The sequence below is a fragment of the Salminus brasiliensis genome, chromosome 1 (genome assembly GCF_030463535.1).
Source record: "Salminus brasiliensis chromosome 1, fSalBra1.hap2, whole genome shotgun sequence".
Taxonomy (NCBI): Eukaryota; Metazoa; Chordata; class Actinopteri; order Characiformes; family Bryconidae; genus Salminus; species Salminus brasiliensis.
In genome coordinates this window covers 26894804-26913370 of record NC_132878.1, presented here as the reverse complement: position 1 = coordinate 26913370, position 18567 = coordinate 26894804, and the positions used below count along the sequence as shown (strand labels likewise).

At 38.8% G+C, this 18567-nt stretch overlaps 2 protein-coding genes across 2 annotated transcripts; both read right to left on the bottom strand.

Moving 5' to 3' along the window:
• Positions 1-190: 190 nt before the first annotated feature.
• On the bottom strand, positions 191-7283 carry sh2d1aa (SH2 domain containing 1A duplicate a). Its single transcript, XM_072676608.1, has 4 exons — positions 6513-7283; positions 5027-5218; positions 2306-2369; positions 191-502 (listed from the first exon to the last, which is right to left on the bottom strand). Exons 2-4 carry the CDS (start codon positions 5161-5163, stop codon positions 305-307), a joined length of 399 nt encoding a protein of 132 aa, XP_072532709.1. The 5' UTR covers positions 5164-5218; positions 6513-7283; the 3' UTR covers positions 191-304.
• A 620-nt stretch (positions 7284-7903) lies between these two features.
• Positions 7904-18393, bottom strand: agtr2 (angiotensin II receptor, type 2). Its single transcript, XM_072676607.1, has 2 exons — positions 18183-18393; positions 7904-13015 (listed from the first exon to the last, which is right to left on the bottom strand). Exon 2 carries the CDS (start codon positions 12960-12962, stop codon positions 11877-11879), a length of 1086 nt encoding a protein of 361 aa, XP_072532708.1. The 5' UTR covers positions 12963-13015; positions 18183-18393; the 3' UTR covers positions 7904-11876.
• Between the last annotated feature and the right edge of the window lie 174 nt (positions 18394-18567).

The window sequence follows — 18567 nt, the reverse complement described above, 5'->3', positions numbered from 1 at the left end:
ATGCTAAGAGGAAACTGGTGGTTTAAAGAAGAAGGAAATGATGTCAAATGCAATCAGATAACCCCTAAAACCACTGCTACTGAAGTCAAGGTGCATTAATAATAAAAAGCCCAGCTACAACTTTGCACAGGACCACTTTGTACAGTTCTACTACTAGTATTTGGTAATAATTCACTCACAAACAATAGCATATCATATAAGAGAAGCATTTATTTTAGAGCTTAAGCGGCAGACAGCATAGCTTTATACATGTAAACAGTGCAAGACTTAATAACCTAAAAAATGTGCCTTCATATCTTAACTGTTAAGTGTTTATATGTTTCCGTGGTCTGGACTGGGGCTTCCTGTGCTGCTGCTGTTGGTGGTGATGGTGGTAGCTGTGGTGTGGGCCAGTATTAACCGGATAAAGGAGGGGCATGGCGAGTCCTTGGTCTGGGTGCTGGAAAGCACTGATGAGGTTTTTGACTTTTCGAAACAGCCGTTCCTTCACTCCATGAGCTGTCTGCGGAGGGGAAGGTGATGTTAAAAAGCATGGATAAAAGGGTCAACAAGGAGGTCAATAGACCTACGCTTGGAAAGCATCTTCCATACTGTAATAGATGTGATTACACTTCAGTTAAAACGGCCTGTAAAGCTGTTTATCTGGCCAGTAAGAGTTTAGATTCAGTGTTAAAAACCATGAAATTAAAAAATAAGCCTATATCTTTGCATTAGTCTAACTCAGGCCTGTCCACTGCATACAGTGTGCCACATGTCAACAGCACTAATTAGGCTAACTATGTTTTTATGCTTTTATAATAATACCAGTAAAAGCTTTATTTATAGCACACTTTCCATGCATAGTGTACATAAGTACTATATAGCCTATGATCTTTATTTGAGGTGGGCAATGGAGGCCAGACTCCTGCACAGTTTGCTGATTTCCCTCCTCTAACAGACCTACTAAACCTGGCAATTAACAGGTAAGTTGAATCAGTGTGCTTCAGCAGGAAAAGCGCAAAATTCTGCTCTATCTGGTTTAGTACTACTGGTGCAATTGCAGAAGGGTCAAGGGGCATATGTCCTATTGACACTTTGCTTTTTCAGAGAGGTGGGGTGGTTCATTCTTTATTATTAAGGTATTTTGCTGAAATTATTATAGCAATATGCAGATTAGAGTGAGCGTTTTAGTGACAGAAGATGGGAAAATGTCTAAGTCTACACATATATATATATATATATATATATATATATATATACACACAGACTTTCTTCATTCATGATACAGTCATTCTTGTTCACCTGCTAATTTCTGTATTTGCTGTACTTGTTAGAATTGAATTGTTCTGTAATAACATAATGCATGTCAACTGCAGAATTGTTGTATGGTCGCAGCAGTGTAGCAGCACTGTATTCTACATTGTAAACTGTGTATGTTCTTGTTTTGAGCGCTGACACTGAGGTCACAAAAAAAACTAACACACCCCCCACCCCCTAAGTCATATGACTAAGTACAGGAACATGTCCTGTTTACTTTAAGTTCTGAACCCAAGACAATATTAAAAACAGTGTAAAAGTTGGTTTCACTCTCTTATCACAAGTAGGCATGCTCTCTAAATTACTCTGTATCTCTGTACATAGTAATGTAAATATTAAATAAATGATCTATTTTGAATAAAACAGAATAGGCCGATGTGCACCACAACAGCACAACATGGTCTCTGGCACCAAGACGATTGCAGCAAGTCCTATAAGTTGTGAGGCGGGGCCTTCATGGAATGAGCCTCAGGTGCCCACAAGATGTTGTCAGTTCACTGGTGGTTTCTTTCTTGAACCACTGTTGGTAGGTACTGACCACTGCATACCAGAAAACGATGTTCTGTTGGAGATATGCTGACCCGTTGGTTTAGTCATCTCAACGTGGCCCCTGTCAAAGTGGCTCATATCCTTATGCTTTTTCCTGCCATTTTCCTGCTTTTAACAGATCTCCTTCAAAAACGGACTGTTCACTTGTTGCCTAATATATCCCAGTCTTTGACAGATGCCACTGTATATGAAGGTACTACCTGTCAGTGGTAATAATGTAATGGCTGATCAGTGTGTAATAGTAATATAAGTTATATTAATTGTGTAATTTGATTGAGGGATTAAAAGCACAACAAATAAAGTGGCCAGTGAGTGGAAGCATAAGGTAGGTGTTTCTAATAAAGTGGCCAGTGAGTGGAAGCATAAGGTAGGTGTTTCTAATAAAGTGGCCAGTGAGTGGAAGCACATAGTAGGTGTTTCTAGTAAAGTGGCCAGTGAGTGGAAGCACAAGGTCTCTTACCTCTGCCTTCCACAAGTTACCCTCTACTTGGAAAAGCCTGTAGGTGAACACACACTGCTCATACCTGTACAACAGAGGCAGACAACCTTTGTCAGCTGTCAGCAAAAACAAACAAACAAACAGAAAACCTAATTTATAATTCTGCTCTTACTCACAAACATTGCCTGTAAGCCAAGAAGGTAGTTGAGCTATTTATATATAAAATAATGTCTGTATTTATTAAGCCTGGACATAGCTTCCCCCTAGCACTAGTGATGCTCCCGACACTAGGAGGGTAAGGACTTATCACATGTCTCATTAATACATACACATCTACCCACCTGGAAACAACATAACCAGTTGTGCTCTCTCGGACTCCGGCCACTGATGGCAAACGGCATGGCTTGGGAGTCAAACTTCCTGATTTCTGGGCCATACTGGCATACTACTAAACATCTCAGCACAGTTTGAGGAGTGTGTGATGATTTGAGCATGCAGTTAGCGTCATGCTAATTGGTGGGGTATAAGCTTGCATTGCTTGTTAGCTACATTCGCCAGTACATAGCTCCGGTGTAAAAGAAGAATCAGGCGTGCCCAAATGACGGAAGTTGAGCAAAAGTGGGAAAAGGTCTGCAGTGCTGCAAATTAGGTTTTATGAACATTATGTAAATCCATTTATCTCAGCTTATTGTTTTCCACAAATCGAATGTGCTACTACTCAAACACACTCTGAAAGACAAGAAAACACACAAAGACACACATGACTTTACTGTGCGTTCCCCCTTTTAATCTAATAGGGGTTATACAGCTTAAGCGACTACTCCATTCATTTAAGCCCTTTGAGATGTGTCAGAGGAGTGGGACATTTTTTCAGTGATAAAGCCATTGGTGAGGTTGGGATATGCACTGTTATAAAAGTTTGCAAAGGGCAAATTTAATAAGGTGCAGTTTGGAAAAGAGCAAACGTGTCCTTTAAAAACTTAAACCCCCAGGCATGTTAAATGCTAAGGCTTATAATTCACTAACTACATGGGAAACAATGGAAAATGGCTGAGTCATAGGAGTGAGGATTTAAAGCCTGGCCCCACCGGCAGCTCCGGACCATTTGACGGGTTTAGTCAGAGTTTGAGATAGTAAAAGTAAAAGTGGCTTTTGAACTGTGCATGTGATTTTCTCAACTCCTGAAAGAAGTTTCAGTTTTTATTGAATGTTTTGGTAAAATTCCAGTTCCTCTTCCAAGAAACGTTACCAGTATGGAAAAAACACTGTAGTACTGAATCAATTTACCAAGAAGAAGAGGTGTGGAGAACATTCTACAACTCCATCCAGTAAAATGACTGCAGTAATGGGAAAGATTCCAAGAAAGCACTTCTTTACTGCAGCTAAAACATCTAGTTTTAAGTACTGAGTACCTCCTAGAACCGCAGTGAAGTTTCAAAGTCAATCCAGCATCTCTCAGCACAGGAACCGAAACGTAGTAGCAGTCCAAGGTCTGAATCAACACAACAATATGAAACTAAACCCAGAAAAGGAATCCTGGAACCTGAACAGTTTGGCTTTAGAAATTCTCTGACCTTTTTTTGTTTTCAGCTTACATTTACAACAGTGCAGAATGATTCTAAGAAATGGTAGTTCAGGGGACCTGTGGAGGTCAAGATGAGATCTGGAAGACCAAGAAAACTCTCAGAGAGAACCGCTCATATGCTGGTAAGACAGGTAAATCAAAAGCCCCAAATGATTGCTGAGTCAAGAGTGGTGGCACATCGCTCCACTGTGCAGCTATGCTTGCACAAACATAACCTCCATCGTCAAGGGAAAGGCATGAAAGAATCCTTACCAAACTTCCCACAAAACTCAGTGTTAGGCCATAAGCAAGCTTTTCAGCAAGATACCTCAAGAATATCTCTTAATTAGGTTTGTCCCGATCCGATCCAGTGGACTGGGACCTAGGTTGATCCAGGTATATTTTAATGGATCGGGTATCAACAATTTTAACCCAGTCCAGTTCCGAGTCTTTGTTTAACCACAGTGTTCAGAGCAGAACAGTCCAGAGTGTGTACCATTAGACATGCACACACACACAGTGACTTGACTGCGGTGTTCTAAAGGATTTGGGAGCTGAATGAACACACTGCAAATTAGTCGGTTAAAGAAAAGTCTCTGCTAAACTAAATCAGTCTGTCCAGAGTGTCTCAGGATAGAAACCGCTGCTAAAAATAAAGAAATTTTACTGAACGTATTAATCAGTAGCTCATTTTATCTAAACTGTGTAACTGTATTATTTACAAAAACACAAAGATCGAATCTGAATAGGCTGATAATCAGCATTAAGAGACACAGATCAGACTCGGGGGACGAAATAACCTGATTGGGACACCCCTACTCCTAACTAGAGGCCTACGCAAGCTTACACAAGCTTACTAGTGACTTCTGCCAAAGTGGTCCTGATTTTTTAAGGTGCCCAGTAAGAGTAACTGTGCTTTAGGATTCGCTGAAAATACCAGGTTTCACATTTGATTAGCTACAGAGGCTGTATACTACTTCTCAGTAAAAAAAAGTGGCATTTGGCCAAATGTGTCCAAAATATTGCATACAGTTATATATAACCGTGTAGAATACAGCCAATATTATTGTAATAATATAATAATAATAATAATGTTAATAAGCGAAAGGCCTTCAGATGTGTAGCACAGTAGTATCTTGTGTGTGTTACTGCGTTAATCCAGCTGTGGTTATACTCACAGTACACAGATGCAGTACGTGTCCGGCACGCTCTCGCTGTCCCTGATAAGGAAACTGCCGTCCCGGCCAGCCATGGCCAGCAACTCCTCTGCTCTGCTCTTGCTGATGGACCCGTGATACATCTGTAGTTCTTCCATTTTTACCAGCCAATAACCAAACCTTCACACACACTCTGAGAGCACTCTATTTTTGCTACCATTTCAACCAATAAACACACACGCATACACACACACAATCAACTTATCCTATGTATATCATACAGCAGTTGGAAAGATGACACTACCCCCCCCCCCAACCCCCCCCACCCACTCACACCAACCAACGCATACAGACAAATAAGATGACTCGTGTTACAGGAAATGCTTCACATCCTCATTAGAAACAGCTATGTCTTGGGGAGCGTAAGGTCGTCAGGCTGCCTGCACACTTAGCAACCATCCACTCTTCCACTAAATGGATGTAATAGAAAAACTCTTAGAAAAAATAGAAAAAAATTAAGAAAAAATATTAATGCTTTGAATGGTTCTTTGAGCAATGCCATAGAAGAGATTGAGATGTGTGAGTGTGAAGAGCCTTTTCTTGATGTGACCTTCGCTTAAAGGTTCTTTGCCCATTTAAAGGTTATTCACACTCACATGTCTCTATTATAAAAATGGGACTTATTCACCAATCATTCTCAGGAATTTTTTTTTTTTACAAAATCCCCTTTACGCACATTCTTACATTCACCCATTTACGAGTTATATGGGTTCAATCATTATAGGAGCATAGCTGGGATCCATTCTGAACATGGACATATACTTTTTCTTAGGAGTTTTCACAAGAGCTGATTTAAACATTGTGTACAACCTTTACTTTTTAAGAGTGCGAACGCACACATACAAATACTGTTAATCTGCATGGTGATCATGACGTTCCACAATTTATGGACCTGGTTTGAGGCTTTGGTCTAATTATAATGGCCCTTCGTGTCCATTGAGGTCTTAGCTGACAAACATTATGTTGACAACTCTAAGCACAAAGAGGATCAGTGTTTTAATTTTAATAAAACTTATAAATGAACATCATCCAAAACTAGGAACTCACTGCCAGATTACATCATGCACACACATTTTTTTATTTACCATTATTTATTTTTAATGTGTGTGTATATATATATACAGATAATCCCGTCCTTGTGTTTTTTGTGCGTTTAGCAAGTTTATGTGTTACTCTTCTCATGGTTGGGTGGATGGCCAGAGATAGCTCTGAAAACCACAAGCAAATTAACACATTAAGTGTGACTTGGTGAAGCTTAGGTGAAAGAAACGCTCCACCCTGCCTTGCATCTAAACAGAATTCCTGTGCAGCAAGCAAACAGCCTGGTGACCTAAACTGTTTTACATTATTCTAGACTGTTCTAGGTTATTTTTATTTTTTTATTTCGTACATATGCACATATATTAATATTATGTATTATAATACACACATGCAGGTCATGTAATACCTTCATCGAGGCCGTCCTTTTGGACCTTTTATTCCTTTTGATTCAGTTCCTTGACAGACCCTGTAAGTACACAGTAGCACTTTAAGTACAATGCAGATAGTACAGGAGTACAGATCAAATAATTTTTAATTTTTATTTATATTGTGTACATAGTACAAATTATTTATCTACATTTTTGTAACTGAGTGTCTTGCTATCCCTTTCTGCTGTGACACTGAGAATTTCCCCACTGCGGGACTAATAAAGGATTATCTTATCTTATCTTATCAACATGTGAGGACTACAACCAGCTGTAAAAGCTGGGGCATGCCAATGGATACCCACAGAAACCCTGGTAAAAATAGTAGTGTTGCTGTGTTTGGCAGTAGAGCTGCTGTAGAGCTGAACCCAGTGAGGGAAAGTGTTCACCAATATCAACAACAGCGATGAGTATCTTTACTGCCAAAAATATTTAGGTCTTATTATTTTACGGTTCACTGAAAAATTACAGAAAATGTGCTATTTTTACTTTCTTGTGTAAATAGCTATTCAGAGTGGCACAGAATCTTATTATCTGACTCCTGCTGGATTCATTAAATAGGCAGTACAGATTATACTTACGTTTTTCGAATTCAATTCCACAATGGGCCTTGAGTTGAGTTGGCCCATCTGACTCTGCAGCTGCAACAAACTCGGATTCCCATATTGCTTTATAAGCTAGCTTTAGCATTTGGCTTGCAAGCTCTTTAGTTTGTTGCTTGCTTTAGAGTGCTTTTGTACTTTTCACCGGTTTTATTTAATCTATTATTAGATGACGACCTTGAGCGTACAAGCAGCTCCATAAAAATAGTTTAAGCAGAAGTTCATGCAAGAGAGCACACCAACATCACTGGAGTGTTGCAGGTGTGAAGGACTGATTAAACTTTTTGTTGAAGTTATTGCTGCTGAAGGGGGTCATGCCAATTACTGAAAGCATGTTTGCTTAATAAAATTGTCAAATGATCATGTTTTATAAGTCATTTGTTTAATTGGGTTCTTTAATTAATCTGGTTCTTTAATTGGGTTTTGGGGATTGAATTAATATTTGATCACATTTCAAGCCATATTTTCCCAGAAATTACAAAACTTGTTATTGGTTTCTTAAATGTCCAACAAAAAAAAGCTGCAAATGACTCATATTCTGTTCACATGAAGTTGAGAGCACTCTGCAAGATCCAGTAATGTACATTTTAAAGGTAAAAGTATTTGTCACTGTACAGCAAAATGTGTCCTTCGCATTTGACCAATCCATGGTGCAGTCAGCACACGCACACGGAGCCCAGGCAGCAGAGGGGGTGAAAGGCCTTGCTCAAAGGCCCAACAGTGGCAGCTTGACGAGTCCAGGTATCAAACCCACAACCCTGTCATCAATAGCCCGGAGCTCTAACCTCTGAGCCACCACTGTCCGTAGAGACATTTAAACAAATAATTAACAAATAAAGGACCAGGTGTAGCTATACATGCAAACACATACATCAATAATAATTGAATTGCTTTCTAAATAATCAATATGTTTTTTAGCTTTGCTCTGAACCATATCTGTCACAAGAACCTAATAAAACTCAGGACTACAACTGTGCTGCTGCAATACATTAAAGTGCCCACAAGAGTGCAGCGTGTTCCCATGATCAGTGAGTACAGTAACATCCCTGTTGTCATGTGTTTCCTTTGGCTCAGTCAATCAGATGCACATACACACATCACATACACACATACTGCATAGAGATGATGGAAATTAAGGAAATATTTGGCTTTATTCGTTTAGCTTTGTTTCATTAATATTCATCTTTCCACGTTTAAGCTGTTTAGGAAACACTTACTTTTACTGTCTTTAAAGGGAAATCTCTTTTTTTCTGCATACTTAAATGTTTAAATATGATGCAAACGGGTCACACAAAACTGCTGAGTCGGAGTAGTTTAGTGTGAAACGCTCAGCTCTAAAAAAAAACTTACAGAGAATGATTCATATATTCACAGTGGTGGTGAATAAAACCAGACATCTGAAGAGCCTCATAAAGCTCCCTCACAGGAAGTTATTACACGGGGTGGTTGTGAACACACACTATCCATTTAAGGTGGAAGGGGTCATGCAGGGTGCTGTGGCAAAATAGGCCCTAAATGGTCCCTAGATTTGCTGCTGTTTCACTATATCATCATCATCACGTATAAAACTCAGAAAAGGTGTGGGTTCTCTGGTGGTTTTAGACATTACATAAAGTGGCTATGTCCACCACTGCACAGAACTCAGAATCAGGAAATTTCTCCATAAGGACTCACTAAACCAAACTCTAAAAGGGTTCGCCTCAACCGTTGAATCATGCAAAGGTTTGAAGACTTGGAGGAATTCTCCTATGAGTATCATCCATTCAAATGAAAATAGGGGAATTGAAATGCAGCTTGACTGCTTGAAATCTTTTATTTGAAACTATAGTAATTTGCTAAAAGCACAATTTAAGATGGAGCTCGTAAAATGGTTCTGAATATATCTTTAATCATGTAATCACAATAATCAGGTAAAATACAGCTTCAATAATAATCCATGCTACATTGTTTTGAAAAGATCAACCAGCTTAGCTGCAGTGACTGACTGGCACATATATAATATACAGTGTAAACAAGAGCACTCAGGAATTCATACGTACACTCTTAAAAAGGAGGGTTTCCTCAAGGGTTCTTTGGTCAAATTAATGGTTCTATTTAGACTCATTATAATTCATCCATGATTTTAATGCTTTAATAATTTTCTGCTTTTCCTGCTTAAATAGATCGTCATAATGGTGCAGATCATTCTACTTTAGAACATTTTAAAAAACGGTTCTGTATAGCACCAAAAGGGGGCTCTACAGTATAGAACTTTTACTATACTACATTCCTCTACTATACCACAGTACTATATAGGACCTTTTAATGTTATGAGTGTGCAAAACATTTATTAATGTATTTTTAGAATATGTTTGTGTTCTTGTGTTGCTGTATTGTAAAAGGCAGTTAACATGGGCTGTGTCCTGAAATCACCCCATGCTCCATTTATTTACCGCCTTAAAACTGACTGCAAATCAGCCAAGAAAAGCACAAACACTCAAACTGTCCCATGCCAGAGACTGCTATGTTCAACAGTTCTTTATCTAAACTGTGTGTGTGTGTGTGTGTGTTTGTGTGTGTTTACACTAGTTTTGATCAGTGATGTCATGCATTCTGTGCAAATTGTTACATTACTAACATTCTCTGCAGATTAGCACCCTGAGGCACTAAAACATCCATGAAATTTGAATGCCAAAAAGCTCAGCTCCTTTAGGCCAGGCGAGTTTTTTCAAACTCTACTAAGTTTCTTTCCCAGCTGTGTGTCTGTTCTTCACGGGTGAAACACGTCAGTGGACCTTAAAGGGCCCATTTAACAGAAAACTAAATTGTATTCACTGTATTACAATAGAAGGGTTTGACCTTGTATATGGTAGATTTTTAAAACATACATTCACTCTCCAGTCCAGACACTGCTTCTATGCTTGCTTTAAACTCACTGGTTTTGTGGCATCAAAATATTTATCCATATTTACCATATTTTAGCCAAACCTCTTCTCAGTGTTGTTATAAAAAGTGTATGAGCTCAGACTGCTTTAAACTCAGACCGTTTTTTTTAAATTAAGTACAACACAGGACAGCCAATCAGAGCAGAGGTAATTTCAATACACCAGTCTTAAAGGCCCATTAAAATAATCAGCCTGTTGGAACATGGATATGTTAAAAATTGGGTCTAAAGAACCCAGTGGAGTTCACAAATGGCTCTGAGGAATCATTCCTCTGCAGGTGTAATAGTGAATTTCAGCTCCTAGATGCACGATTTTAATATTTATGAATATATTATATATAATATGAATAGTTCCTAAACAATATGGTAACCAAAATCCAAAAATCTAAATAGTATCAAATTTTGGTACAAATTCAAATGTCAGTTTCATCAGAAAAAGTAAAACACTGTTTGTGTTGTTTATGTCTGTGCTGCGCTTTGTATTTGTACAAATAGGTCAAAAGTGGAGAATTGAAACGGTTCGTACTGGAAATTCACTGTAAATGTACTTCATTACATGATTTTTTATATGAATCCAAATATGAGCAAAGCCACATCCATGCTATAGGCCGGCACACACTCCTGCACAATACCCTTCAGCACTATTATATACCAACACCAGCTACCAGCTGTAAGCCTCTACTACCACTACCACACTGGTTAAAGCCTGCTTGTTTGGGGGTATTTTGGTGAGCTTGCCAGTTATATTAAGTAAATTCAGTTCACTGCAGTGTTAGCTTAGCATGTAGCAACATTCATATTTCAGGCCTTAAACTTGTAATTCATGTTGCTCTAGCATCATTTGCAGGAAAAATGCTAGTTCCAAATGTGGACAGGATTTTAACTACTAAATGGCTGGTCTGTAGTTTGGCCTCCACACCAGTAGAGGTCCATATTTTGATGTTTTTGGTGTTGTCAAATTCCATTATATCCATTATGAGTTTTGCGTGAAAAGGAGCTAAAGCGTGTGCTGATGGAGTCCTGCTCTTCCCTCATAGAGTTTTTAAAGGTAATTCTGCACGTAGGTGTCAACGAAGCAGCAGACCACCATTCCTCTGTTAGCTCAGTCTTGAACACACTTGGTTCCAGCCTATCAGTCCATAAGGAAATGTCAAGGATACCTTTATTATAAGCAATGTACATCATGTGCTATTCCGAACCAATGTGAGGTATATGTGCATGAAATTTGATATATGAACCATTGACAGATCTGCCTCCTGTTCCAATAAAGTTAGACTTGCAGTTTAGCCTCTGTGCCACTAGAGCCCACTGTTCTAAGGCAGGTTCTCTATGCTGCCTTGAGTCGTTGCCATCACTGAGTTTGCATGAGAGGGAGCTGATGCGTGGGCTGATGGAGTCCTGCATGCTTTCTCCTCATAGAGTCGACATAGTTGCTTCCAGAAGTCTTTACTGGTGATGCAGAAGAACTGAAGAATTCGAGGTAGAGCAAGACAGGCAGCACAGGGTGCAAACTTAATCACTTAATGCCATGGTTTGAAAAGGGAAATGTGTCATTTTACAATGCTTTCCGGACACATTCTGCTGCCAAAGTCAACACTTATGTTGCTCCACCCCTTGCCTCTCAGAAGGCTCATGTAAGTTCACAACTTCGCTTCAGCTAATAAAGGAGTAGAACAGCCTTTAAGGCGGTGTTGGGGGACAAGGCAGGAAATGTGAAATGGCTTTTTACAAAGCAGTGGGAGGTATACCTCCATAAACTGTGTCTAAGTGATTGATGAGTCTGCCTCTTGTCCCAGTAAAGTTGAGTAAATAAAGCGCCACTAGGGGCCGCCATTTTGAGGCAGGTTCTCTATGGTGCCGGAGTCTTTGACATCACTGAGTTTGCGCGAGAAGGAGCTGAGGCGTGTGCTGATGGAGTCTCGCTTTTGCGTGAGTCTTGGCGCTTTTTCCTCATACAGTCGACAAAGCTGCTCTCGGAAGTGGTTCCCTACAAAGCAGTAGAGGAAGGGGTTGATGGCCGAGTTAGAGAATCCCAGACAGAGCGAGATGGGCAGCAGTGCCCCCACTGCTAGGTCTGTTCTGCAGCTAAAGGTCACTCCCAGGTCCCTCATTGCCCCAAGGAAGGTCAACACGTGGAAAGTGCACCAGCAGAGGAAGAAAGCCAAGACCACAGCGATGACCATGCGCAAAACGCGGTCTATCCGGTTCTGATCATGTTCCAGGAAGTCAGGTGTGGCCAGCAGGTGGCGACCGATGCGGCTGTAGCAAGTGGCCATCACGCCAAATGGGATTAGGAAGCCCAGTGTGTTCTTAGCTAGGGTTAACATGGGGTGCCAGAGTTCGTTGGGATAGATCATGACGCAAGCTGTCACGTTCAGGTTGCTTAACGGGTGGGTGTCTCGGAAAGCTAGCGTTGGGATGGTGGACAGGACAGCCACCAGCCATATGGCGATGCTAATGGTCCGAGCGTGGCACACACTCCGGGTGCTCAGTGGGTACACGATGGCACGGTAGCGGTCCACACTCATGCAAGTGATGAAAAAGACGCTAGCGTAGACATTAATTGTTAGCAAGGCACCGCAAAGCTTGCATGCTAGCCTTCCGAAGACCCAGTTGTAGCCCATAGAGTAGTAGACGGCCCAGAAAGGCAGGCTGCAGAGGAACAGCAAGTCCGACGCTGCCAGATTTACCAGATAAGTGTTGGCCACAGTCCTCCGTGACGAACTCTGGCAGAACACGCAGATGACTAGCATGTTGCCAAGGAAACCCAGCAGAAATATAAAGCTGTAAAAAATGGGCACAAGTCTCTTCTGGTACTGGGAGACGGTGGGTGAGAGATAGTCACAGGATGCGTTTGGGACATGATGCTGGGATAGGACATCGGACACGTTGAGGGAGGAGTCCATGGCAGCGGGTCAATCGTGTAGGGGGCTTCAGTGTGACAGGAATGTGAAAGCTCCTGCAACGGAAAAGAAAAATGAAATGCTTGGGATGAAAATGTTTATATAGCCTGATCATCTATTATCCGCTCTAATCCTTCACATTTATCACAAAACAACTTCTGTGAGAGAAACAAAAACAAAAAAAAACTTGTGAAAGCTCTCGACAAGAGGCCTGAACGAGAGCCGAAATTGCTGCCAGGATCTCTCGGCTCGCCAAAATAGAAAAATAAACCCTGAGGAAAAGATTCCCACTGACGGAGTCTCCAGTGGTTTGAGTCGCGTGTGAAAGGGTTCAGAATCTTTATGGAAAGAGTGTGTGTCTCTATGTGTGTGTGTGTGTGTGTGTGTGAACATGATGCTTCATTGCATGTTTACGCAAATGCTGGAAGCATCACGTTTCTTCGCTGTAGAGAGTTTGTCCCACAGTGTTATATAATAATGAATGACTGGAGCGGAGGATTAAGAAGAGACACTGATGCAACCACCATGAGTGATGCTCTCTCTCTCTCTCTCTCTCTCTCTCTCTCGTTTCTTCTCTCTCTCTCTCTCTCTCTCTCTCTCTCGTTTCTTCTTTTTTCTTTTTTTTCTCTCTTTCTCCTTCTTTCTCTATCAATCTCATTCATATTAATCTCTTTCTTTGACCCTTTTCTTTATTCTCCTCTCTCTTTCTTTCCTTCTTCATCACTGTACTGTTTCGTCTTCCCTCTTTTTCTTTCTCTCTTTCTTTCTTTTTCCATAATTATAATTCCTCTCTCTTTCTTGTTTTTCTACTTTCTCTACTTGTTTTTCTACTTCTCTCCCTGTTTCTCTTCTCAATTGATTGGTCTGGTGCTGTCATTGTTTTGTGTGTGTATAGAAGTGAGTGAGCGTTTGCAAGTGTTGCAAGTGTGTATGTGTGTGTGTGTGTGTGAAATGTGGGTAAGGAGCAGATGTGTTTAACAGCTCTCAGTAGACTTGTCCTGCAGCTGGATTGTATTAGTTTAGGTGGAGGGCACACAGAAGAATCCGATTGGCTGATACAATCTTGTGGGACTTTCCTATGGGGGGCTTTTCTTTTATAGAGTGCCTGAGAATCCCCCTATCCAAAAAAAACTCCACACCCCCCCTTTTGCTTCAGGGGGCTGCACAGGGGGCTCTGCAGGGACAGTTACACAATTTGAAAGTCACAAAAGTATCCAATACTTCGCCTTAAAAGCAGAAGAAACAGAACCCAACTGGAGGAGAGGCTTTTAGATGTTTTTGAGCAACATAACTAGACTCTGCTGCAGCACACAGGCAGTCAACATCTGTATGCTCTTATAGCAAGAAGTTTAAACACCTTTAATCCACTATATGCTATATATTTTGTAGTAAATAAGTCATAGTAGCATTTATAGTGAATAATACATAAAAGATAATTAACCATTCCAAGTAAATACTGAATAACTCAAAGTAAATACTGAATTTATAGAAGATACTGAATAATTTCTAGTAGATACTAAATAATTCCTAGTAGATACTTAATCATTTATGGTCAATACTAAATAATTCATAGATGATACTAAACAATTTCTAGTAGATACTAAATAACTTACAGTAAATACTGAATAATGCATAGTAAATATTGAATAATTCATAGTAGTTACTGAATAATTCATAGTAAATACTGAATAATAATAGTAAATACTGTATATTTTATAGTAAATGCTAATAATTCATAGTAGATTCTTAAATGATTCATAGTAAATAATGAATAATTCATAAAAGATACAGAATAATTTGTAGTAGTTACTGAATAATTCATAGTAAATACTGTAGATTTTATAGTGAATGCTAATAATTCATAGTTGATTCTTAAATGATAGAATCATAGTAGATAATAAATAATTTATAAAATATACTGAATAATGTATAGAACATTATGATTTATTATCAATACTAAGTAATTCACAGTAGACACTGAATAATTCATTGTAGATTCTTTATTTATAGTCTTGTTTGGTTAGTTGTTTGTTGTTAATCAGCTTCAGGTTTAGGCCAAAAGAGATTTACCTTGTGCTCATTATCAATTGTTTGGAAAAGAAGCTGTTAAATCAGTTTTTGGGTAAAGGCACATTAATGACCATGCAGCTAAATGTTGCAGGTCAATATACACATAACAGAGCACCGCTGCTTCAACTTTGCTGAAGCTGCACTAGGTTTTCTTATTTGAAAGTAACAGGGAGAAAAGTTACATTTCAAAAGAAGGCAAGGCGTTCTCAAACTTTTGGGAGGCAGTGTATGTTGACTAACGTTTCCTTGTTGGCCATTCGTCTTGATTAACCTTTTACATCAGTTATCCTAAATCTCTGGCTTTCAACAGCTCTAGATCGTGTGCCTGATTTCACAAACATTCAATAGCACACCTGCAGAATCCTCACTAATCTACTCAAAACAGCAGGATATTAAAGAATAGCCATTATGTCCATAATTCAACTGCTGCTTCTTTAGCTTTGAAAGATTTTGGGCTTCTCTCCCAGACACACAGTCTTTGACTAAAAAATTATTTTTCAGTGGAAAATCCCCATGACTGTCTAACATAATCAAGACTAGAATTATCATTGCCTGTGAAGCTCAAGTATAAGGTAACTCCCATTTCATGACTAGAGATGAGACATTTCCAGCAGAAACATTAAAACATATAGTATTTTGTAAGATCACAAAAAGATCATTGTTTTAAATAAAATTCTGTTACATTAACCACTTACTGGTTACTTTATTAGAAACACCTACCTTGTGCTTCCACTCACTGACCACTTTATTAGAAACACCTACCTTGTGCCTCCCCCATTACTAGCCACTTAATAGAAACAGCTAATCTTCCACACACTGGCCACTTTATTAGAAACACATTAGACATCCACAAACTGGCCACTTTATTAGAAACACATCAGACATCCACACACTGGTCACTTTAGTGTTTTTTTTTTAGTTTACCATGTTATTTATTCTAACACTAGCAGAATAAACTCTTTTAAATTCCATTGTTTTCAAGAATGAGCAGACAGAGGTGTCCCCATACTTTTGTCCAAATAGTGGTCATAGTCATTTTTTGAGATATACACACACTTCCATGTCAATGTCACTACAATGCTGCAAATGGTCCATCACCCAATCAATGTGTGGTCAGAAACTGACCAGTGATGAATGGGGTGGGGGTGGTGGTGTGATAATATGGGCTATAGTCTATGAGCATGGTGGAGCTAGAAGAGAGGCAGAGGAGTGTATGGTAGGACCTCTATCATTAATCATATTTGTCTTGACACAGTTTATGCTCGCATTAACACTGCTGTAGGCACATATCAGGTTCTGAGGTTTTTTTAACATTCCAGTCCATATGTCACACTGCACGTGTTCCAAATCAGCAAGTTCCGGAATGTTATTCCTTGGAATGCCAGAGTCGAAGAATTCAGAGCGAAAACTCTAGGATGGCCAATGAAATCACACAGCCTGGATCACCTCAGATTACAAGTTAAAGTCTAAGTGAATCAAATTCAGCTCTGCAGAAGTGATGTTATGTCTACTGGAGTTTTAATAATGAGTGCCGGCAGTTCAGCTCAAACCTTTACTGAAAGACATTTCACTCACCCAAAGAGCCTTATTTGGAAAGATAGTTGGGTTGTTCCATAAAAAGAGTGCTGTTTAAGTCAGAAATTGAAGCTTTGTATTAGAGACAGAATGATTATGTGTTATTGCTGCCAAAATCTAAATATTATATCTCCCAAATGGTGAGGTTGGAGGTCAATGTCAAAACATGTCATTTTGGAGCATTTCTATTGATTTAATTGACACATAGTGAAGAACAAGTGTCAGATTTGTCAAAATATGTCAAAAACGGAAAAATAAGAGAAAAAACAGGGAATATATATATAGTATCTTTTTTATATTTAGTCTTTTACTACTTGAAGTAGCAGCTAATGTTTTCTAGCTAATGTTAAAGCGCTTGATTCTGACTCCCCAAGGCAAGGTAGAAAAAGGTGTAGCTTACTGAATATTTGTTTTTATGAAAATAAATATTTATGAAAATATATTTTATTGAAAAAGCATTCAATATGTCTTTAAGCAGATTCTGATATAGATCTAGGTTCATGTAATTACAAAGCAGTTAACAAAGGAAATACCATATAAGAACTTAAGTGCTGCACCTGCTTACAAAGAAATAATAAGAACTGATGTTGTCATTTTGTGGAGAGAATGACTGTGAACTCTTTCTATCTAGAAAGGTTTCGCAATCATGTTCAATATGATTCAATGTCAGATGTATGTATATGTTTATGCTTTAGTAATAGTGAAGTATGTCTCACTTTGCAGTTTAAACATATGTTGAAAAGACTTTACCAGTATGTGCTGAATTCGTAACTGTATCATAATACCACTAATAACAACTGTGCTGACAACAATAACATAAAAAAAGATTCATCAATGACTCAATAAATACTTTAATAATGGCATTTATTCATCATTAATCATAACTTAATTACACTATATTACTATATACACCTTAAATCATAGCTCTACTAATGACTGCATTAATAACTGCATGAATATCAATTGCTGAATGTACATATAACTGTAAAAATGTATAAATGTCTCTAATAATAATCAATGAATAATAATTGCCTTAATTCCTGTTAATAACCGAATTAATAACCATGTACTAACTGTATTAATACCTATTTTAATAACAGCAGTAATACCACAGTTCATAATATATAACTTACTATTAAGTAAAAATAGTATAAATTACTATTATTACAGTGGTATTTACTCCATTAATAACTATAGAAGTAGCTGTATTACTGACTATTGGATAAAAATTGTATTATTTATTACATTAGTAACTATGATTAGAGCTGTATTAATGAATATTAATACCTTTATTATTTACTCTATTAGTAACTGTAATAATAGCTGTATCTGTAAGTCTGTAACTGACTATTTCAGACTCTAGTAATAACTGCATTAATCACTGCATTAGTCCCTATATTAATATTAATATCAATCACTGTTGTAGACTGTAGTAATAACCACATACTCTCATAACTGTATAAGACTAAATTAATAACTATATTAGCATCCCTAAGTAACTGGATATTGCATCGTAAAAGAGCAGAACCTGTCTGAACAGTAAACACAGAGAGTGTAGTGGAGTGTACCATTACTGACCGGTGAGGTGCTGACGGCTGGTCTCAGATCTCCACCTTGCGTGTTTTTACCACCAACACCCAGCTGCTCTTTTTACGAGGCAGGAACTCCAAACAGTCGCCCATCATCTTCCAAAACGACAAACATGGACTTGTACTCCTAATGTACAAGTTTTCTCCACACACACAAATACACACACTGCCTTTCTCTCCGCTGTGGTGAGTGACTGAGAGAATGAGTGTGGGGGGGGAGTGCAGATACAGAACTTCCTGTTTGCTTTTTATTACCACTGACATTCAGAGAGAGAGCGAGAGAGACAGAGAGGGAGAGATTTTGGCTATGTGCCAGAAATCATAGGCCTTAAATGACCATCACTACTTATAACACACACAAACCTGCACAGGCA

Bases quoted from the DNA above. Each gene is read 5' to 3' on its own strand.
- agtr2 (XM_072676607.1), bottom strand. From the start codon at position 12,962: ATGGACTCCTCCCTCAACGTGTCCGATGTCCTATCCCAGCATCATGTC.
- sh2d1aa (XM_072676608.1), bottom strand. From the start codon at position 5,163: ATGGAAGAACTACAGATGTATCACGGGTCCATCAGCAAGAGCAGAGCA. The intron at 2,370-5,026 runs GTGAGTATAACC...TCTGTTGTACAG, and splicing joins ACGTACTGCATCTGTGTACT to GTATGAGCAGTGTGTGTTCA. The intron at 503-2,305 runs GTAAGAGACCTT...TCCCCTCCGCAG, and splicing joins GTAACTTGTGGAAGGCAGAG to ACAGCTCATGGAGTGAAGGA.